The sequence below is a fragment of the Manis pentadactyla genome, chromosome 11 (assembly GCF_030020395.1).
Source record: "Manis pentadactyla isolate mManPen7 chromosome 11, mManPen7.hap1, whole genome shotgun sequence".
Taxonomy (NCBI): Eukaryota; Metazoa; Chordata; class Mammalia; order Pholidota; family Manidae; genus Manis; species Manis pentadactyla.
Genome location: NC_080029.1, coordinates 75377960 through 75399606, shown reverse-complemented (window position 1 = coordinate 75399606; position 21647 = coordinate 75377960). Strand labels below are relative to the sequence as shown.

The window sequence follows — 21647 nt, the reverse complement described above, 5'->3', positions numbered from 1 at the left end:
CCAGGACTTCCCTAAGCCAGTATGGCAGGGACTCCAGGGAAGCTTGTCCCTTCTTCTACTTCCCAGTCCTCCAGCGGTGCCTCTCTCCCCCCAACCCAGAGTGGCACTCCCCACCCTCATTGGCCTGCCTCCCGCTTGAGATGGCCTGACATAATGGACCAGAGTCCCCCATCGTCCAGCAAAGCCAGATGAGGAGGGTCTTGGGAATGAAAGTTATGGTGGGAAGAAACGAGGGGGAAGAAAGGGCACCCTGGGTGGAGGAGACTGGGCTGGGGAGAGATGAGGAGGTGAGGTAGGCGGGCTGAGCGTGCAGTTCTTCTGGTTGTGTGGGGCTGGCATTCACAATGTCACCAGGAGTTAGAGCTGCAGGTGTTGGAGATGGTGGTGACGGTGTCTGGAAGGATAGTGGCTACAGCTGCAAGTCCTTGTGCCCTCTCGCGCGCCTGTTTTAGTGGGGAGTCATTACCCACCTGCCCAAGTAGGTCACCCTGTGGGGGCACCCTACACACTGAACCGCCTCCCATGGCCCAGCCCCCGTATTGTCAGTGGTGGTGGGGTGGTGGTGACCAGAGCTGGGGTGCAGGTGCATAGCTGATGGGCTCAGTTTGCTCTGGGCAAGCCTTAAGGGTTTTCCTGAATCCCCTTTAATCCTGAGGATCTTTTGGGCCAGGGAAAGGAATGGGAGGACAGATGTCATCTGCTGAGGAAGAGGCAAAGGGATTCCCCTGGTCCAGCGGGGCACCCGGGGTGCTCGGAGCCTCACAGGCTTCCAGGGAGACCTCCTTGGTCTGGTCTGTGCAGCCCCCTTCCTCCTCAGGAGTCCCCACTCCTCCCGCTCCCGCACCCCACCCGATGTCTGTGTCTCCGTGGATGGCAGGCAGTGAAGAAGTCTGGAGGCAGGATCTCAGCTTCATGGAAAATGGTTTTATTCTGCTTCCTCCAAGGGGCCACTACATAAGCTCTGCAACTGGCTCCGCTGGCACCCTCAGGACTGGGCAGATCAAGAGGATGTGGTAAAGCTATTCCTCATTCAAGCCCTTTTGAAAGGAAACAAAGTCCAAATTAGCCCCAGGGAGGTAGGGATTGGGCAGGGATGAGCACAGAAAACAAAGGGGAGAGGATGGCCTGGAGGACCACGATGTGGCCTGAGGGAGGCCCTGTGGTTCTGAGAGATGTGTCCTAGGGATTGGTGTGGAGGAGTAAGTTCTGAATGGTAGGGCTTGGAGATCAGCCTGAGCGAAGCTGCCTAGGTGACAACAAGCAGTTCTCTAGGATGTCCATTTTAGGTTTGAGTTACAAGGTTGTAGGTTAAAACTAGGTGGGCAAGAAGTGAACAATATTAATTGGGAGAAAATTTTGACCTGCTGGGTATATTATAATCTGGGTTGCTGGCCAAGTTAGGGCTGGGCCTCACAAATTCATTGGAAGTTAGAGCTGGAAAAATCTTAGAAACCACAGAGGACTGGATTATCTGGCCCTCTGGGGTTGTGGCTCAGTTGTGGGTGGGGGGAATGAATGAAGAGGAGACATCCCTGGTGTGAGGGGCTCTGTCTGAAGGGCATTCATTTGGGGGCATTCTGCCACCAGGGCAACTACAAGGCCCAGAGGAGGGACTCACCTTGGCTCCGATGTCACGGCTCTTGGCCCGCAGCTTGTTGACCTGGGACTCGGCGATGTCCGCCCGCTCCTCTGCCTCATCCAGCTCGTGCTGCACCTTGCGGAACTTGGACAGGTTGGTGTTGGCCTGCTCCTCCTGTTGGGGGCCAGGGGGTGGGGGGATGAGTGCAAGGGGCTGGGGGATCTCAGCCTCCCAGTCTGGGAGACTGGCTCCCCCATGTCCCTTCTCTAGGCCCAGTCCCCAGCTGGGTTACTCACCGCCTCCTCAGCCTGGCGCTTGTAGGCCTTGACCTTCAGCTGCAGCTTGTCCACCAGGTCCTGCAGCCGCAACAGGTTCTTCCTGTCCTCCTCCGTCTGGAGAGCAGGGTGGGTGGGAGTGAAGACAGCACAGTCATGGGAGGCAGCATGTTCCTGCCCCCACTTGTTGTCTTTACCCTGAATGTCATATCCTGACCCAATTCTACTTTCTGATCCATATCAAACACTTGAGTTCTCCTTGTAATTTCTCACCATAAAGAAGTATGAATATTTCTAGTGGTTTGTACCAAGTAAGAGGCTAAGGAGCTGATGGGACTCCTGAAATTGTGCACAAAATTGTGTGTGTGCACTGTTCTAGGGAGCAGGCTGGTGGGGGTTCTGGGACCCACGGAGAATAAACTCCCCTCTTCTAGAAGCCAGCATATGCTGGCAGTAACTCTGGGATTTCCTGGGTTGCAAGGAAATGGAATAGATTTGATGTAGGTTAAGGACACATGTGCACAGAGGGATGGTCACTTTCTGGATTGTGACAGAAACAAAATGTAGTTGAGAGTTTGATTCTAGAAAACACTGTAGAAAGCTAAAGTCTATACTTCCCTGAGTAACCAAAAACTCCCGAGATTTACCGAAGGGCTTTGATATATTTTTTGTGTATTTTGGTGCTCATGGCACCAGGCCAAAGTTCAACTACATATGTGCTTTCTAGGACCCTGTTCCGGGTGAGCTCTGTCTGGAGGCTGGGATATGTCCCCAGAGGAGGCTGAGGGTCAATGTTGATGTGGAGCTCTCAGGACAGGAGGCTCAGAGACTGACCTCTGAGCCAGGAGACACTCAGGATAGAACAGGGCTGAGTGGAAATGGGGCAGCCAGGGGCTACACTGTCACCTCTCACCCTGGAAGAGGCTAAGAGAGAATCCTTCATTCTTCTGGGTGGTTGTCACCGTGGCTTCAGGCCATGGTGCAGAAGGCCTGGCCCTAGAACAGCTGCTGGGCCCACACCTGGTAGGTGAGCTCCTTGATGCGACGCTCACTCTTCCTCATGCCCTTGATCGACTCTGCGTTGCGCTTCTGCTCGGCCTCCAGCTCATTCTCCAGCTCCCGTACACGGGCCTCCAGTTTCTGTAGCTGCTTCTTGCCGCCCTTGAGGGCGATCTGCTCGGCCTCGTCCAGCCGGTGCTGCAGGTCCTTGATGGTCTGCTCCATGTTCTTCTTCATGCGCTCCAGGTGGGCACTGGTGTCCTGCTCCTTCTTCAGCTCCTCCGCCATCATGGCGGCCTGCGGGCAGGAGAGAGGTGACAGGTGGCCTGGCTGAGTCCTCACATGCTCACTGCCCAGGGCAAGGAGCCCCGGCCTGGAGCAGGAGAGCAGGCTGGGGACTCACATCCGTGATGGCCTTCTTGGCCTTCTCTTCTGCGTTCCTGCACTCCTGCACTGCCTCCTCCACTTCAGTCTGAAGCTGGGACAGGTCTGCGTCCATCTTTTTCTTCTGGTTAATGAGGCTGGTGTTCTGAGGTTCGGTGGGCAGAGCATGAGAAGCACTGAGCATCCATGAATGGTTCCCAAATCTCACCTGCTGAGTCCTGCTAGCCCAGGAGCCTGGGGGAGCCACACACCTGGGAGTGCAGCAGCTGCACCCGCTCACTGGTTTCAATCAGCTCCTGCTCGGCCAGCTTCCGAGAACGCTCTGTCTGCTCCACCACGGCCCGCAGCTCCTCCAGCTCAGCCTGCAGCAGGTTGTTGCGCCGCTCCACAATGGCGATGTTCTCCTTCAAGTCATCATTGGCGCGGACCGCGTCATCCAGCTGGATCTGGGTGTCCTGTGGGTCAGGAGGGTGGGCATGAGAGAAGGAGATGGCCTCTGGGCCCATCTGAAGGCTAATAGGCTAAACTGGATGTCAGTGGAAAGCCCATTTAGGTGGATCTGCCAGGAGCTATGGAATTTCTCTGCAATGGCCCAGGTACAAGAGAGATCTGGAGCTGTGAAGAGATCTGGCCCACCCCCTGAGCCACCACAGGAGGAGCAGGTCAACACCACCAGCCAGCTGGGTCACTTGGAGGCCAGCCCTCTCTTTGGGTGAGGCGACTTCCTACTTCCAAGGTTTCTATATACCTTCAGCAAGCTCTGGAGGCCCTTGACTTGCTTCTGGGCCTCGGTGGCCATACGGTTGGCATGGCTGAGCTGGATCTCCATCTCATTGAGGTCTCCCTCCATCTTCTTCTTCACCCGCAGGGCCTCGTTGCGGCTGCGCGTCTCTGCATCCAGGGAGGTCTGCAGCGAGTCCACCACCCGCAAGTGGTTGCGCTTGGCCTGCTCCATCTCCTCGTCCTTCTCTGCCAGCTTCCTCTCGATCTCTGCCTTGATCTGGTTGAACTCCAACTGGGCACGGAGGATCTTGCCCTCCTCATGCTCCAGGGAGGCCTGGGAGGGGGCAGAGAGAAGGTTGAAGCAGCTAGAGAGTTAGGGCATAGGACCAAGGGCAGGGTGTGTCCATGAATCATGCATACAAAGCAAGTTCAAGAGTGATGTAAGTGGTTCAGTCAAAGAAGTGGAAGGAGGAAGAAGAAAAGAGAATTTAAAAGGGAAAGAAAAATAGCCTAAGAGAAGGTGATTCAGGCCCTCAAAGAGGAGAGGGAGCTATGAGGACAAAGAGGAAATTGAAGAGAGAGGGGTTGCCAAGGAAACAGGCAATCAGGCACAGGATATAAAAAACCTGCAGACAGGCAGAGGTGGGAAGGGGCAGGGAGTAGAAACAGGAAATCTCATCTAAGTCTTATTGGTGAAATGTTTGTGTGAAGGGGATTGAGGGGCCCAGCCATCATTCACCACAGTATTTGCTGAGTTCCTGCTCTGTACCAGCCACTGTTTTAGGCTCTGAGGATGGAGCAGTGACCAAAAAGGACAAAAGGGATGTGAAAACAAGGAGCACAGCCTAGCACTTAGCTTTCCCCCAACCGTGCACACACACACCTCAGCCTCCTCCAGGGCCGACTGCAGTTCCATCTTCTCGGCCTCCAGCTGCTTGCGGATCTTCTCCAGCTCATGGATGCTCTTTCCACTGGAACCCAGCTGCTCAGTCAGGTCGGAGATCTCCTCTGTGGGAGGGGTCGGGAGGCTCAGCTGGGGCTACCGGGGTCCCTTGGAGGGTCGCGTATGCCTCTTGGTGCTTCTGGGTGGCACCACATGTGGACATTGCCCCCAGCCCACCCCGCTGCTGGGCTGCGCACCCTGAAGGTTCTTGTTCTCCCGCTTGAAGGTCTCCAGGTGCTCCAGGGACTCCTCATAGGCATTCTTGAGCTTGAAGAGCTCGGTGCTGAGAGAACGTGCCTCCTTCTGCGAGGACTCCAGCTCTGACTGCGACTCCTCATACTTCTGCTTCCACTCGGCCAGGATCTGCAGGTACACGGCCCCACTGTGCAGCCCCCAGCCCCAGCCCCAGCCCCTCTCAGGGCTGCCTAGGCCTCTGTCTGTGCTCAGCTGCCTCCCCCACCTCCGAGGAGCATGTCCCTGGCCCCTATCTAAGACCCTCACCCCAGGCCCACCTTATCGAAGTTCCTCTGCTTCTTGTCCAGGGCCGCAGCGGCCGCGTTGGAGCGCTCCACGTCCACCATCAGGTCCTCGATCTCATTCTGCAGCCGGTGTTTGGTCTTCTCCAGTGAAGAGCACTTGGCATTGACAGCCTCCACGGCCTCCTCAGCATCCTGCAGCCTCTGGGCCAGCTTCTTCCTGCCCAGGGAGGTGAAGGAGTGGGTGGGAGAGGTGAGGAGGATAGAGGTTGTGGATTTGGACAAGGGGAAATAACCTGAGTCTTCTAGAAAACAATCCTTGAGAAGTCAGAAGCATTGCTGGAGAAGCCTGAGGACAGGCCCCAGGGGCCAAGAACTGAGCATGCAGGGAGTCTCGGTGGCAGCAGCCAGGAGGGCTTCCAGGTGGTGGCCCTCTGACCTGGGCCAGCCTCAAGGCTACAGTCATGGTGGACACATGGGATTCTGCAATCCACCCCACCTCCCCCTGCCCACTACAGCACCTGCCCCAGGTGGGAGCACTCTGCCCTCAGACAAACCTTTTGTTCGTCTTATATTCGGATGAGAAACATAACGCGAGCAAAAAGCTTCCCTGAGAGGAGAAGGAGGTGGGGCCCAGGCAGGGTCCTCCTGTGTTGTCAAAACCTAGCTGAGCATCCACCCCTTGCTGAATCTACTGAGGACAGAGGCTGGGCTGTGTCCTGCCCACAAAGGGGCCTCACCCAGAGGTGCACCACCTGGGGGAACTCACTTGGCCTCCTCCAGCTCCTCGGTCCTCTGGATGGCGTCCGTCTCGTACTTGGTCCTCCACTGGGCCACCTCTGAGTTGGCCTTGGACAGGACGCGCTGCAGCTCAGCCTTGGCCTCCGTCTCCTCCTCGTACTGCTCCCGCAGCAGGTCACAGTCGTGCCGGGCTGACTGCAGTGCGTGGGCCAGGGCGTTCTTCGCCTGTGGGATGGCAGGCACCAGGAGGTGGCCTCAGCTTTCTCCATAGCACAGCCCCCATCCTTGCCCATCTCCTTACCCTAATTTCAAATCCTCCCCATGGCCTCACCTACTTCTAAATCTCCAGTGGACCTGGAACAGTATACTGAGTACTGACAACAGAATGTCCTTACAGCACTGCCCTATTTAGAAAGCACTTCATCCCCCTCACCCTGCGCGCCTTACTGCAGTAGGCATTGTCAGCCTAACCCCATTTTACCGGGGAGAAGAGAGGTCAGGTGATTTCCCTAAGACCAAGCAAGTTCCAAGAGGTAGGGTAGGATTGAGCCCTTTTTAAAAAGTCATATTCTTTCTCAATTTTCATGAGCCCAAAGAAGTGCTAGAAATAAGCTTCAGTTTAGTTTCCTACTCCAGTTTTCAGGTTGCCCAGCTAATCCCACAACTCCCTTGCTCAGTTCCTGCATCCTGCACCTATGCCCAGCCAAGGCTATCATCCCTCCCTAGTTTATACCCTCCCCTCCATCTCATTCCTCCTGACCCAGTTACCCTTCTCCCTCCAGAGATGGCAGCAGAAAGGCAGAGGAGCCTAGAGAATAGACCTAGGAAGCATGTGGTAGGGTCTGGACTATGACTTCTTTTGGAAAACAGGAGAATAATGGATAGAGAGCAATCCTCATTCTTGGGACACAAAGTGATGCAGATGCAAGGATGACCAGTATCTCCTTGTCTGGGCCAAGTGCCCTGAGCTTAGGCCTCACCTTCACCTCCTCCTCCAGCTGCCTCTTGAGGTCCTCCAGCTGCTGGGTGTAGGTGAGCTTGCCTCGGGTCAGCTGAGAGATGAGCGCCTCCTTCTCGTCCAGCTGCCGGGACAGCTCCCCTGAGGGACCAAGGCAGACTCAACTCTTGAAGGTCAGTCAATTCTCTCTCCCAACAGCGCCTCCCCTAACCCTCAGGCCCCATTCTCTGGAGAGTGTGTGTGTGTGTGTGTGTGTGTGTGTGTGTGTGTGTGTGTGTGTGTGTGTGTGTGTGTGTGTGTGTGTGTGTGTGTGTGTGTCTACAAGGCTGAGGGGGCTTGCTCAGGAAGCCAGGGGAGACTGGGGTGGGGCCCACCGTTCTCAGTCTGCAGCTTGGCCCGCTGGCTGGTGAGGTCGTTGACGGAACGCTGGGTCTCCTCAGCCTTGCTCCGGTGCTCATTCATCTGGTCCTCCAGGGTCCGGCACATCTTCTCCAGGTTAGCCTGAGAGAGGAGGGAGAGTCATAGGGTTGATGTATAGGAGGGACTGAAAGGGGTACAAGGGATGTGTTTAAAGGAGAAGGGAGGAAGGGAGGCATGGAAGGAAGGAGAGGGTGGGAGAACAGGGTAGAAGTGAGGTGGGAAACAGACCCAACAAAGAAGAGAGGAGATGAGGACAGGAAGTGGAGGCAGGTGGAGGGAATTTGATGTGTGGAGAGGCGAGCAGGCAGCTCACCTTGGCCTTGATGATCTGCTCCATGTTGGAGGTGACATCGTCCAGCTCCAGCTTGAACTCGCTCTTCTCCTTCTCCAGCTTCTGCTTCACACGCTGCAGGTTGTCGATCTGCTCACTCAGCTCGGCCACACTGTCCGCGTGCTTCTTGCGCAGGGCAGCCGCTGTGGCCTCGTGCTGCAGCGTGGCCTCCTCCAGGTCCCGCCTCATCTTCTGGAACTCAGCCTCGCGCTTCTTGTTCATCTCAATCTGCACGGACGTGGCCCCGCCGGCCTCTTCCAGCCTCTCGCTGATCTCCTCCAGCTCCCGGGACAGGTCTGAGCGCAGCTTCTCCACCTTGGCCCTGGCGGTGCGCTCGGCCTCCAGCTCCTCCTCCAGCTCCTCGATGCGTGCCTGGGACCAGACAAAAGGGGCTCAGACCCACAGCCTGGAGCCCTCCACCAGAGCCCCCAACCCAGGGCTCCAGAACACTTTTGGCCTGTCTGGAACAGCAAGTCAGTTTAGTTTTACCAGCAGAGAATGGAAATAAGAGGATTTGGGGAAGATGGTTTGGACAGCCGAGTTAGCCTTCCTTTAGGCTCAAACCCTCAACATTCTCTATTGGAAGGAAAGTGGTTGAAGCTTATTCTTGAAGAGGGACAAAGAGACCTATATTCTAGGGATAATTTAAGCAGTTTAGTGGCAAAAACAATAAAAGTTTAGAATTAGAGAACCGTGTTTGTCTAAATACCTAACACAGTGTCTGCTCTTGAGGTAAGAACTGAAGTCACAGCCTGTCAGGGCTGAAGGGACCTTAAAAACCACCAGGTAACAGAAGGACATACTGACCCAAAGATCTGGAGAGGGTTCCCCATGGTCACTGGCTAAATCAGGGCTGAGACAGGGAGCCAGGATTTCTACTTCCCGGACCTGCAGACTTTTCAAGGTGTCTGCCTTTGTCATTCTTGGATTGTTCAGCCCATCCAAGAGCTACCACCCCACAGCGGCACCGTGTTGGCTCGGTATCTCCCTTCACAGGCACATAGCAAGTGCCTGCAATGCTGGGGAGAGGACCGCCTGGATGAGGGGGCCAGGGAAGCTGAAAGCCAGCTCAGGGACTCCAGACTGGGCACCCCAGACCTTACCTGAAGCTCCTTGAGCTTCTTCTGCAGCTGGCTTCCCAGGGCCTGCTCATCCTCAATCCTTGCATTGAGGGCGTTCAGCTCAAAGTCCTTCCTGTGGGGAAGGAGGGATGATGAGGCAAGAGAGGCCATTTGGGCACCAGGAGGGCCCAGCAGTATTTGGAAATGGTAGTAAAATAAAAGAAGAGCAGGATTTCTTCAGAAAAATCGCTTCCAGGGCTGATGTAGGGTCCCTGGAGGTGTAACACCTGCTGAAGTATTGAAGTCCAACAGGAAATGTAAGTGGGGCTAAAAGGACATGCATAAAAGGTGGTATGAGGATCAGTGGGACCATATATTTATTCACTCAGCTAACAAAAGCTGAGCCTGGGAAAGTGTGAAGCCTCCTGAGCAAACATAAGTCCAATGAGGATGTAGATCATGATGATTGTCAGAGCCTTTTGAAGTCCTGACTCTAAAGTACCATAAGATCCTCGGGTATTCAAATGTCCTGCAGGCTCACTGTTTACCCAGTATGTAAAGTGGACTTACACATTTTGAAAGGACTTGCAATAAGAATTGGAACCACAGGTTCATCCGAACAAAGACATAGCCCAGCCCCTGCACTGCTCAAGCATGGTGGCTGACCCATTTCTCTGTGGTCCTCTGGGATCTCTGTGAAGGACCTGAAAGCACTTTCCTGAGAGGATTTTGTGTGGAGCCTTCCTCTGTGTTAAGCAACTGGTCTCCAAAAAGACTTGTGTATAAAGGAGGCGAGCTGTTCTTTTCCATCTCTTTTCAGTACCCAACAGGAAGACAAAGCTTGAGAGAGCCAAGTGAGACTTTCTGCCAGAGAGGACTACTGGCCCTGATGTGTATGTCTAGGGGAGGAAAGCTTTCTTCCTGGAGGCCTTTGCACAGTTTTGCACCCACTTATCAAGGCTGCATGAGTCTGTTGCCTCTGAGGATGGACATCTTGGGCCAACTTGCACTGTCATAGGCAGAACAGGCTGCTGGGCTGGGGAGGAGGAAAGACGACAGGGAAGGGAATACACTACTTTTTCAGCCGCTCGTCCAGCTGCTGCTTGTCATTCTCCAGGTCCATGATACTCTCCTGAGTCAGCTTCAGGTCACCCTCCAGCTTCCGCTTTGCTCGCTCCAGATCCATACGCACCTTCTTCTCCTGCTCCAGGGATCCCTCCAGCTGGTGGACAGAAGGACACACAGGCCCCGCTAGGCCAAGCATTCTGATTTGGTGATTTGAAACTCAGTCACTGCAGGGTTGGAAGACCTTCCCTGGTGTGTGAGCCAAATTTTGCCAGGGGATTGTGAGAGGGCCTGGCGTGTAGGTATACTTAATGACTGAGTGAGTGACTGTGGGATGAGATCCCAAAGCTCCATTCGTTCATTCAGCACCCTATAAGCACTTGCAGGCCTGTGCTAGGCACTGAAGACATGAAATTCAATAAATACAAGTTCCCACCTAAAGGCAGCTGACAGTCTTATGGCTGAAACAGGTATTTCAATAATGATAACACCAAGTGATAAATGATTCAGTAAAGTTATGCACAAAGGACTCTCCATGGCAACAGTGATCACTGAGGACCAGATTCTGCCTAAAATACCAGAAGTCCAAAGATCTTCCTGAGGAGCCTTACAAAATTCCCAAAGAAATGTATCATGTTCTGCATCTTACTACGCAGATGGACAGTGACTGTGAAGGGGTATGTGGGGGGAACTTGGTGAAGGGGGGAGCCTAGTAAACATAATGTTTTTCATGTAATTGTAGATTAATGATACCAAAAAAAAAAAGAAATGTATCATGTTCATGTTCTTATGTGGTAACCCTCTAAATGCTGTGGTCAAAGGTAGAGATATATAGGTTTGAACCCAAAGTGAAATAAGGAAGCCCATCTCTGCTGCTGATCATATCAGTGAGATGAGATAATACAACTCAGAATGGATCACCTTTCCCTTTTTCTGTTCTCCAGCTCTCTTCTTAGAAAGATATCGGGAGAGCACTCTCCAACCCACCCTCACACACACACGCGCACACACACACACACACACAGACACACACACACACACACACACACACACGGTATACCGAGACCTTGTGACAATCTACTTACATCGTCCACCTGCTGCTCCAGCTTGACCTTGGCTTTGGTCAGGGTGTTGACCTTGTCCTCCTCAGCCTGAAGGTCATCTAGGGCCTGCTGGTGGGCCTCTTGCAGAGCCTTCTTCTCTTTGGTCAGCTTGGCAATGATCTCATCCAGCCCAGCCATCTCTTCTGTCAGGTTCTTCACCTGCCGACCAAGAATCCATCCCCTTTATGGTCAAACATCACCAGCCTGGAGACATCTATGACCAAGGACCACAACCACACTCTGGTCTGTGAGTCCCGAGGAGACCTGGGCCAGGGGAGCTGCCCTCACCTTGTTCTCTGTTGCGTGCTTCTCCTTCTCCACCTTGGCCAGTGTCAGCTCCAGGTCATCAATGTCCCTTTTGAGCTCAGAGCACTCATCTTCCAGCTTGCGCTTCTTGGCGGTGAGCTCTGCGTTCATCTCCTCCTCGTCCTCTAGCCTCTCATTCATCTCCTTCACCTTGGCCTCCAGCTGGATCTTGTTCTTGATCAGCTGGTCGCAGCGCTCCTCCGCATCAGCCAGGTTGTCTTGTTCCTGGGGAAAGCACAGAAGGGAGGCTTTTCAGTGGGTGGGGTATTCACCCCAGCAGGTCGAAGGAGGGTGAGGCTCAGCCCTCAGGGCAGGGGAGCTCCAGAATATCCCCAGATGAGGAGAATCTCAGTAGGATGAGGTAGAGAAGAGTTTTAGGGCAATGCAATGGGAGCAGAAAGGAAGGGAACCAGGTCTTGTTATCTGGCACTCTTCCTCTAGTCTACTCCATTGAAGGAGGGAACTGCATCTGCTGATACCATCTCTTTACATGTTTACAGTCTAGCCAGATGGTAGCTTTATTCCCTGTCTGGAGATGAGGGTATTGAGACTCTAAGATAATGAATGCATGGTTTGAGAAAGGTCACACAATTATTAAGCTCTGGATCCAGGCTTAGCCCAGACAGAATGTCTGTGTTTAAAAGTTTTTTCTTTTCCCCCTTCCTTTTCCTTCTCTCAAGGGACCTCTTCAGAGGTCTTTGGAAGTATTGATTCTAAAAATCCTCTGCCTGTGAGAGGACAAGAGAGTGAGCTCTGGGTAGGGAGGTACAGCTGGTGAGGAGGGTAGAGGGGCCAGCAGTGGCCCAGGAGTCTTACCGCCTGCACTTGGAGCTGAAGGTCATTCTTCTCCTGCAGCAGGGACACCATCTTCTCCTCCAGCTCCTTGCGGCGAGCCTCAGACTTCTCCAGCGCCTCTTTGAGGCGCCCAAACTCCTCCTTCATGGTGGCCATCTCCTTCTCTGTCTCTGCGCTCTTCAGCAGCGGCTTGATCTTGAAGTAGAGCTTCATCCAGGGCCAGTTCTTGACCCCCATGAAGGCCCGAATGTTCCACTGGATTATCAGCAGAGAGTCTCTGCAGGGACCCAGTGGGAGGGTTGTCAGAGAGCCCCTCCCTCCTTCCTGTCCTGAGGCCCTCACATCTAGGTAATGGCCATTTCCTTCCTCCACCCTGCACTCTAGCCTGAGGCCCACCCTGGGTCCATGTGAGTCCCTCCTGCCTGCCTGAGGCTTGGAAACCCCAGCGAGCTCTTTCTCATGACACTGCCTGTGAACCAGCCCTGGCCTTAGATGGCTGGGAGCCTCCTTTTGAGAGCCCTCACCTGCGTTCTAGCAGCTTCTTGAACTCCATTCTGGAGAGCACACCTCGGGACTGGGCCTGGATGCGGGTGATGATGCGGCTCAGCCTCTCATCCCGCATCTCCTCCAGTAGCCCCAGCAGCCCCGCCTTGAAGAACACCTGCGGGCAAGGGGTAGGCAGTGTGATTTCGGGGGTCTGGAGTGGGTGGACAGGAGTATCTGAAGGAGGGTGACAACCTAGGAAAGAATTGGAGCAGAGAGGTCCACAGCTGCTGGAGCTGAGAGCGGGGAGTGGTGCTGGCTGGTCTGGGGGTGATGTGGGGAGCAGCATGTGGCTCAGAGATGTTGATGAGATAATTGGAAAGAGGACAGGTGCCACGAGGTGAGGAGTCACAGGCCAAGAGGAGTCTTCTTGTAATCAGCTTGTTTCCTCCCTTTCCTCACCTTGGTGTGGCCGAACTTGTACTGGTTGTGGTCAATGTCCAGGGAGCTCAGCAGCTTCTCTGCCCCTTTCCTGCTGTCAATGAACTGGCCCTCAGGGATGGCCGCCGGGTTCAGGATGCGGTACCTGGGAAGGGAGGTGCCCAGAGTCACCCACGGTCTGCGCTGATCTGCCCTGCCCATGGAACTCAGGGCCACCTGCAGCCTCTCCTCCCGCCAAGGCCTCCCCGGCTCCCCTGCGCCCTGCACCCTGGGGCGCCCTGTGCCCACCTCTGCCGGAAGTCCCCGTAGAGGATGCGGTTGGGGAAGCCCTTCCTGCAGATGCGGATGCCCTCCAGCACGCCATTGCAGCGCAGCTGGTGCATGACCAGGGGGTTGTCCATCACCCCTGTGGCAGGAGGGGAGGGAGATGAGTGTGTGGGGAGAGCACTGGACTAAGAGCCAAAAGTTGTGGGTTCTGATTCTGTCTCTGCCACTTATTAGCTGGTAACTTTAGTGAATCGGTTAATAATGATTCTTTTTAAAATTATTTTTTTCCATTTTTTTCTGGTCATACTTTTAAGTTTAACCGAATAGTTTTCACTTTTCTTATTTTATGGCTATGTCCATTATCACAGGTGGTAGCCAGGGCAAATATATCCCATTTGCTGGAGAATAAACTAAGCCCAGAGAATTTAAGAGACTTGACCAAGGTCACAAAGTTGATCAAAACAAAGCCAGGTATTGAACCCAGGCTTCTGAGCCTCCATCTCCTTATCAGTCAAAAAGGGATAATCTTGTAAATCTCAGTGGGGGTTGTAAGGCACTCATGAGGCAATACCCACCAAGTGTCTTACACATTACTGAGTTATGCATCCCATATGCAAGGTAGCACTGGGGGCAGGGGTGGTCTGCAAGACCTCATGTGGGACAGAAGAAGAGTGTGATTTGGAAACTGCTGTGGTGGGAGATTAGGAAACGACTTAGGAGGTCCTGACCCAGAGCAAGATGTCTCCAGCAGTGGGCTGGGCCCAAGTTCTGGGGCTCACCTGGAGACTTTGTCTCATTGGGGATGATGCAACGCACGAAGTGGGGGTGTGTGGAGCGCAAGTTGGTCATCAGCTTGTTCAGGTTTTCCTGTGGCCAAAAACACGAGAGAGAGGAGTAAAGAAAGTGAAAAAAGAGAAGTAAGAAAGGGAATGGAGAGAGAGGAAGGGAAAAGAAATAAAGACACTGCAAGGAGCTAAAGAGAATGAAAGAGGAGGAGAAAGGGTGGAAGGGAGGAAGGAAAGAAAGAGGTGAGAGGGGATATGGGTAAGAAAAATGGCCAGCAGGGGAAAGGGCGGAAATGGAGATGGAGAGAAGGGAAGACGAGGAGGGGAAAGGATCCTGCAGGGGACTGGGAGATGCGGCAGAGCCTGGGAAGAACAAGGCGGGAGGGAACCGAGCTGGTTCCCTGGGGACTGGGGAGCTGTGCTGGACCAGGCTGGGGTCCCACACTCACCCTGTGCAGAGCCGACACGGTCTGAAAGGATGAGCCTTTCTTGGCTTTGCCTTTGCCCTTCTCGACAGCTGTGGGAAGGAGAGTCAAGAAGAGGCCCAAGAGTGGGCGTGTGAGGTGGCCAAGGCCGGGGAGAAGAATCACAGCTCCTCTTCACATCCTCCAGATGAGGGTCTTCCCTGGGGGTGCCTCGGCCTCTCCACCCAATTTGACCTCACTGGACCTGTAAACCCTGGGGCACAACCTGCCATGGAGGTGGTGGTGGGTAGCAACTGACCTGCCTCACAACCTTGGCAGAAACCTCGCTCCTTAGTCCCCTGGGTCCCAGTCCCTACTTACGGGCATCAGCCCCAGCATAGTTGGCAAACAGGTTGCTGAGCAGCTTGAGGGAGGACTTCTGGTACAGGCCCACCACTGTCTCATTGAGCGGGTCTTTGTTCTTCTGCAGCCAGCCCAGGATGTTGTAGTCCACGGTGCCGGCGTAGTGGATCAGGGAGAAGTGGGCTTCCGGCTTCCCCTTGATATTGCGTGGCTTCTGGAAGTTGTTGGACTTGCCCAGGTGGTTGTCATATAGCTTGGCCTTGAAGGTCATGTCGGTGGCCTTGGGGAACATGCACTCCTCCTCCAGGATGGACATGATGCCCATGGGCTGAGGGTGGAGGGGAGAGTGTCACTGAGATGCTTCATGCAGATGGAGACGGATCCTCCTCTAGGGTCAATTATTTGCTTATGGAGGTGCCCTGCTGGATATTAAAGTACCAGGCTCAGCTCTGAGTACCGTTATCTGCTGACTGGCACCTGTCCAAGTCACAAGGTGAAAGACTTTGTTTGATTCCAAAGGGACCTTTGTGAAAGTCTGGGAATGTGGATGCTATAGGTGATTCACACACCACTCCATTACCCAGATCCTTGAGATGCTGAGGTTAAAAATAGGTGCACTCTTACAATACCCCCACCCCACCCTCAGACTTCCTGCTCCTTCAGTGGGTAAACTATGGTCACTAAGCACAGTTTGGGAGGCCATATTGCAGGTGCCCATAGTCCGTGTATCCACTCTCAAGCCCCTGGAAACTCAGCTCTCCCAGGTGCCACCCTGTCCTGGGCGACCAAGACAACACAGGGTGATGGAAATTAGGGCTGCCGAGGCAGCACCTTCTCAATGAGGTCGATGCAGGCCTGCAGGTCCATGCCAAAGTCGATGAACGTCCACTCAATGCCCTCCTTCTTGTATTCCTCCTGCTCCAGCACAAACATGTGGTGGTTGAAGAACTGCTGCAGCTTCTCGTTGGTAAAGTTGATGCAGAGCTGCTCAAAGCTGTTGAACTGTAGGCGAGAGAGGGTGGAGTGGTCAGGGAGGCAGGTGTCTGAGTCTCCAGTGGGGTCAGCTGGGGCTGTGTCTGAGCCCAGCAAGGGGGAGGCTGGTCCCCTCCCCTGTTGGGGCAGGGGCTTCCCGAAGACAGGACGATGACTGCGTCTGTCACTGCTGACCCCCATGGCCTTTCCCGCCCCTGGCTTATCGCTGGCTCAACAAATGGTTGTTGCACATGCGAGTGAGTCATTGCTCTCCCTTCTGCCTGTGCTCCCTGCACTTACATCGAAGATCTCGAAGCCAGCGATGTCCAGGACTCCTATGAAGTACTGGCGCGGCTGCTTGGTCTCCAGGGTGGCATTGATCCGCGTCACCATCCAGTTGAACATCTTCTCATACACTGCCTTGGCCAGTGCCCCAGTGGCATAGGCTACCTGGAAGGCAGGGGAGAGCCCCACATGAGCAGAGTTGTTGGGAATAGTGAATTGCAAAGATCCCACTGCAGCATGCCAACACCCCCATTTTTCTTTTGGAGATGACCCACCTGCTGGACATTCTGCCCCTTGGTGACATACTCATTGCCCACTTTCACGCGAGGGTGGCACAGCCCCTTGAGGAGGTCAGCTGAGTTCAGCCCCATGAGGTAGGCAGACTTGTCAGCCTCTGGAAGGAAAGGACAGGGAGCAAAGTTGGTGATGGGGTGATTCCTTTGCAGATGCGGACCTCAGTGAACCCACAGCTACCCCCAGCATCCCAGACTCCCACCTTCAGTGCCGTCTGGCTCAGCCTGCTCTTCTCGCTGCTTCTGTTTGAACTTCATGTTTCCAAAGTGCATAATGGCGCCTGTCAGCTTGTAAATGGAGTTCTTCTCCTCGGAAGTGAAGCCCAGCACATCAAAGGCGTTCTATAGGCAGGCCCCATATCAGCGGACCCCAGAAAAGAAAATAAATCAGGTAAATGAGACCCTTCTTCAGTTGGAGAGAGAACTTGTCTCCTGAACCCCTGTGGTTTCTGAGACTCCCATGCTCAGCGGGGAACTCCAAAGCACAGCTGAAAGGTACAAGAGCAGGGTGGGGTGCAGGCTGCCACCACCCCAGTGTCAGTGGCCACAGCTGTGCTCCCGACCTGCTCTGGGTCACGCACTCATGTTTCTTACTGTGGCCCTCCTCTAGGCTTTACACTTGCTTCCCTGCCTGGACCTTCCATACCTGTCTATATCTGCTCTTGACCTGACAGCTGCCCCAGCCCCATGGCATCTGTGTCACTCTAACCTGCTTCTTCCCTTGGGGAGGCCTTGCTTCTTGGCTAGTCTGCTTCTCTATTCCATGGCTCTCAGCCTTCTAAGGTGTGGTTGAATACCAAACCCTGTTTAGCCTTGTCTCCTCATGCCCATACCCCAGCCCACCGCCACCAGAGGGTACATTCTAGCCCTCAGAGAGAGCCTTGCCACTTTGAGCAACAGACAGCAGCTCTACTCTTAGGTCAGTGAATTGTCCCTATGTGTTCCTCACCACCAATCCCCTCACCACCTGATGGGGTCCTCACACACTTACATCGGTGGCCATGAGCTCCTCAGCGTCATCAATTGAGGCCACAGTGGTCTCTCCTTGGGAGATGAATGCATAATCATATGGGTTGTTGGTGATCAGCAGCATGTCTGGGGGAGAAGATGTGGTTAGATATGGCACAACCCCCTGGCTTTCCCTGGGCTGCCTGCCACAACACATGGCCTGCAGGAAAGCACATGACAGGGCTTATTGTGGTCCCCCATCCCACAGAACTGAATACGGCAGTGCCACAAACCCAGGGCATGCCAACAAGCAGCCATAAGCAAGGGGACCAGGTTGCCATGGAGATAGTTGGTCTCAGTTGGTAGCTCTGACTCACCCAGCAGCTCAGGCTTTTTGTTAGATAGGATTTGGTAGAAAATGTGATAATCTCTCTCTGCTTTCAGCTGGAAAATAACTCTGGATTTTTCCAGAAGATCTGTGTACAGTAGGGGAATGGGAAGAGAGAAAGAAAAGGTTGGGATTTAGGTACAAGGAACTAGAGGAAAATGAATGGGAAATGTAGCAAGCAAAAAGCAGAGGGAAAGGGAGAGACAAAGACTCATATACAGACAACAGAGCCAGAGATGGGAACAGACACCCAGAAGGATAGAAACAGTCTCAGAGAAAAGTCACATAGAAAGACATACAGACATGCAGAGCCAGAGATGGAGAAAGACCAGAGTAAGTCTCAGAGACAAATATACAAATCTGGAGACACAGCACACAGAGACAGAAACAGAGAGACTGAAGGGCAGAGACCTAGAAGGAGACAGAGACAGAGAGGCTGAGATTGAGATAGTTTAGAAAGAGGATGAGTTCAGGCTGAGTCTTAGCAGATTTGTGGCACTCACAAGTCTCTATGTCTGCGGACGCCAACTTTCCTGTAGCCCCAAAATGGATTCGAATGAATTTCCCCTGGAAAGACAGAGGGGAGTAGAGATGAACTGAGGCAAGGCTAATAACTGATGCCCTCCCTCAGCCAGCCCAAATCCCAAGTCCAAGGTCAGGGACCACTCACAAAGCGGGAGGAGTTGTCATTCCGGACGGTCTTGGCATTGCCAAAGGCCTCCAGGGCGGGGTTGGCCTGGATGATCTGGTCCTCCAGGGTGCCCTACAGAGGTCAAGGAGGATAGCAGGTGAGAGGCCTCCCCCTCCCTTCTTGTAGTGCAGGCCATTGGAAGACAAAGGCCTACCTTGCCTGTGGTCTGTTCCTTCTTGCGATCCCCAATAGCAGCGATAACAGCAAAATACTGGATGACTCTCTTGGTGTTGACTGTCTTCCCTGCCCCAGATTCTCCACTGTTGGGACAGTCAGGGACTTATTTGGTAGTGAGCAAACACTGCTTGAAACCAACAAGCCTCAAGTCAGGAGAGAATTCCTGGTCCTACCTGACAGTGGGAGCCCTAAAGCAGGGAACTGCCAGGTTGTATGCACCCAGAACAACACACAGCTGAACTCTGGTGTACACAGCAACCAGGAAGGATGCCACAAGAAGGTGCAGGCTTGGGCAAGTGGAACCTGCCCTTAGGTCAATCCAAGGGGATAGGCCAGGTTGTTTTGGCGGGGGAGGGGGGTGTGGCTGGAAGAGTGGGGAAGGTTCCTGAAGGAAAAGGTGAAAGAAAATGAAGAGATAAAGAAGCATGGTGATAGTGGGCTTTTTGGGTAAATGAATCATGAGATGGATGAAAGTGAGTGAAGGAGATGGAGGAGGAAAAATAAGAGAGGGATGGGAAGAAGGAAGGAAAGCAGAGAGCAAAGAGAAGGTATAGGTCAGAGAAGAAAGAGGAGCTGGCATAAAGGTAGCACGTGGGTCCATGTATGGGGGCTGGGATCAGGGAGATTTGGGAAAAGAACAGAGTAGGAACTACACTTACGTGATCAGGATGGACTGGTTTTCTCTGTCTGTGGGGAGAAAATGGGGAGGAAGGTCAGCCACACAGAATGTTAGCTCTTGTCCAGTGGCCTGTATGCCAGGCTTTGCCTCTCCCCAGACATCTCCCAGCCTCCTGAACCCCTGGGAGGAGGGAGAGAGCCGGCATATGCATTCCCTCCCGTGGGACCCTCAGGAAAACCCTTCACTTGCAGCCTGTCACCTGTCAGCATGTACTGATAGGCGTTGTCAGAGATGGAGAAGATATGCGGAGGCGCCTCACTCCTCTTCTTGCCCCGGTAGGCGGCCACCACCTCAGCGTTGTACACAGGCAGCCACTTGTAGGGGTTGACGGTGACGCAGAAGAGACCAGAGTAGGTCTAAGGTAGGAAGGAGGAGTAAGTGGCCAATGATGATGGGGGAAGGGTGCCAGTTTTGAAATTAGAGAAAGATCTCAGGAAGGGAAGAAGAGAAAGGAAAGCCTATGAATGCATAAAACTGAGTAATCCTCACCTCCAGAATATTAGAACCGAACCAAGGACATAGGGATTAGGATAGAGTGTAATACTGCCTGGACACGAAGAACAGGAATGCTTGGCTCCAGGAGGTAGACATGTACGGACTGGGAAGCTATGAGATGCAGAGGGCTATCTGGGTGGGGCACTCACGTAGATCATCCAGGAGGAATAGCGCTCCTTGAGGTTGTAGAGCACCGCAGGCTCATGCAGGAAGGTCAGCATGGCCATGTCCTCGATCTTGTCGAACTTGGGCGGGTTCTGCTGCATCACCTGGTCCTCCTTCACCGTCACCGTCTACAACAGCCCACATGCAGCTCCACTGTCAGCCCTCCCTCAGCAGGGAAACGAGCTGAGCGAATCATAGGACTATGATGTTCAAGACAGAAGGATCCAGAATCACAGAGAAGAGAGGCTGGATATTGGAAATGAGATGGGCTATTTGGAGGGTGTGGATCCCTCACAAAGGAAGGGAAAATTGGACGGTCCTCAGGTCTGTGTGTGGTGGATCCCAGGGCACCCCTTTCTGTCTACGCCAGGTAGAGGGCATCTTGGGTGCTTCCCACAGCAGCCCTGCCACCCACCTTGCCATTCTCAGTCTCAGCAGTGACTTTGCCACCTTCTCGAGACAAAACCTTGGCCTTGACAAACTCCTGTTTGTCATCAGGCACAAACACGTCCTTCTTGAGATCAAAAGGCCTGGTCTGGGCTTCCAGCCGCTCCTTCTCTGACTTGCGCAGGAAGGGGGCAGCGGCCCCAAATGCGGACATCTCCGCATCCCCCATGGCTGTGCCTGCAGGAGGAGGAAGAGATGGCTACCCTGCCATCTGCCTGCCCTTCCCTCCCCTCCCTGGCTCTCCCCTTCAGTGGGAGCCCCACAGCCTGGCACCAGACTCAGGAGTCCAGAGTGGTCACCACTAACCCCTTGCTCCTTGAGTTTATCCCTTAACTTGAGAACAGCCTAGCAAACTGTCAGGGCAGAAGGGGAGGCTAACTTTTGTCAGCCAGGGGCTCTCTGAAAGCAGGGAGGAGCGCCCTGGGCTTCCAGTGGGTGCAGGAAGCTGGTTCTGTCCATCTCTGACCCTTGTACCTCCCTGGACCCTCACTAGTCACAGGTGAAGGAGCTCCTGGTCGCCCAGACATTCTCTCCAAGGCAAGAGTTCTATAGCCCGGCTTTGGGACTGTCGTGACCAGTCTCCCCAGGTCCCTCCACCCTATCTTCAGCTTTCCTTACCTTGGCTTCTTGAATGTGTCTAAGAGAGGACAGGGGCTCAAGCCTGCAGAAAACCTGGAGAAAGGGAAGGCTGTGTCAGGGCTGCCTCCCTGCTGATCCCTGGCCCTGCCCCTTGCTAGAAAACAGGAGTGAAGTGGTGGTCAGCTTCTCTTATCCTGTCCTCTCTCTTGCTTTCCAAACATCATTCCCTTTTCCCTGAGCACTAGTTCTAAGAATTTTCTCCTATTAACTCAACTCTGAGCCCTAGTTCTCCTCCCTCCTGGGAGATGGTCCTACCCTTGCCTATCTAGTGAAACTTGCCTTCCTTGAGCTACCTGATGTACAGTTAATGGCCACATTTGCTCAGTGCCTTACAGCCTACAAAGCACTTTATGTACACTCTCTTACCCCATTCTACAAAAGAGGAAATGAAGGTTAAGGGGCTTGCTTGTTCAAGAACACATAACAGTAAGTGCTGGAGCCATGACTGAACCCACGTCTCATGACCCCAAAGCTAGTTTTCTTCCATCCTGTTCCCATTTGATTGTCAGTCCTGGTGGTCATTCTCAGAGAGAAGACCCTGTGGGCATCCCTTCATAGACACACCC

At 53.7% G+C, this 21647-nt stretch overlaps 1 protein-coding gene across 1 annotated transcript; it reads right to left on the bottom strand.

Moving 5' to 3' along the window:
- Positions 1-904: 904 nt before the first annotated feature.
- On the bottom strand, positions 905-21177 carry LOC118911903 (myosin-7). Its single transcript, XM_036884541.2, has 39 exons — positions 21061-21177; positions 20411-20619; positions 19980-20123; positions 19535-19691; positions 19316-19343; positions 18634-18739; positions 18459-18551; positions 18292-18355; positions 17778-17876; positions 17444-17547; positions 16656-16794; positions 16435-16553; positions 16175-16324; positions 15734-15904; positions 14921-15230; positions 14585-14652; positions 14130-14217; positions 13372-13489; positions 13105-13228; positions 12684-12820; positions 12181-12436; positions 11347-11589; positions 11041-11217; positions 9967-10112; positions 8933-9023; positions 7812-8201; positions 7453-7579; positions 7101-7219; positions 6149-6345; positions 5416-5599; positions 5101-5266; positions 4844-4968; positions 3986-4294; positions 3489-3692; positions 3257-3382; positions 2875-3150; positions 1876-1971; positions 1619-1753; positions 905-1037 (listed from the first exon to the last, which is right to left on the bottom strand). The coding sequence occupies exons 2-39, from the start codon at positions 20609-20611 to the stop codon at positions 1020-1022; spliced, it is 5805 nt and encodes a 1934-aa protein (XP_036740436.1). The 5' UTR covers positions 20612-20619; positions 21061-21177; the 3' UTR covers positions 905-1019.
- Positions 21178-21647: the final 470 nt, after the last annotated feature.

Bases quoted from the DNA above. Each gene is read 5' to 3' on its own strand.
- LOC118911903 (XM_036884541.2), bottom strand. From the start codon at position 20,611: ATGGGGGATGCGGAGATGTCCGCATTTGGGGCCGCTGCCCCCTTCCTG. The intron at 14,218-14,584 runs GTGAGTGTGGGA...TTTTGGCCACAG, and splicing joins CCGTGTCGGCTCTGCACAGG to GAAAACCTGAACAAGCTGAT. The intron at 5,267-5,415 runs GTGGGCCTGGGG...GTGTACCTGCAG, and splicing joins AGCAGAGGAACTTCGATAAG to ATCCTGGCCGAGTGGAAGCA.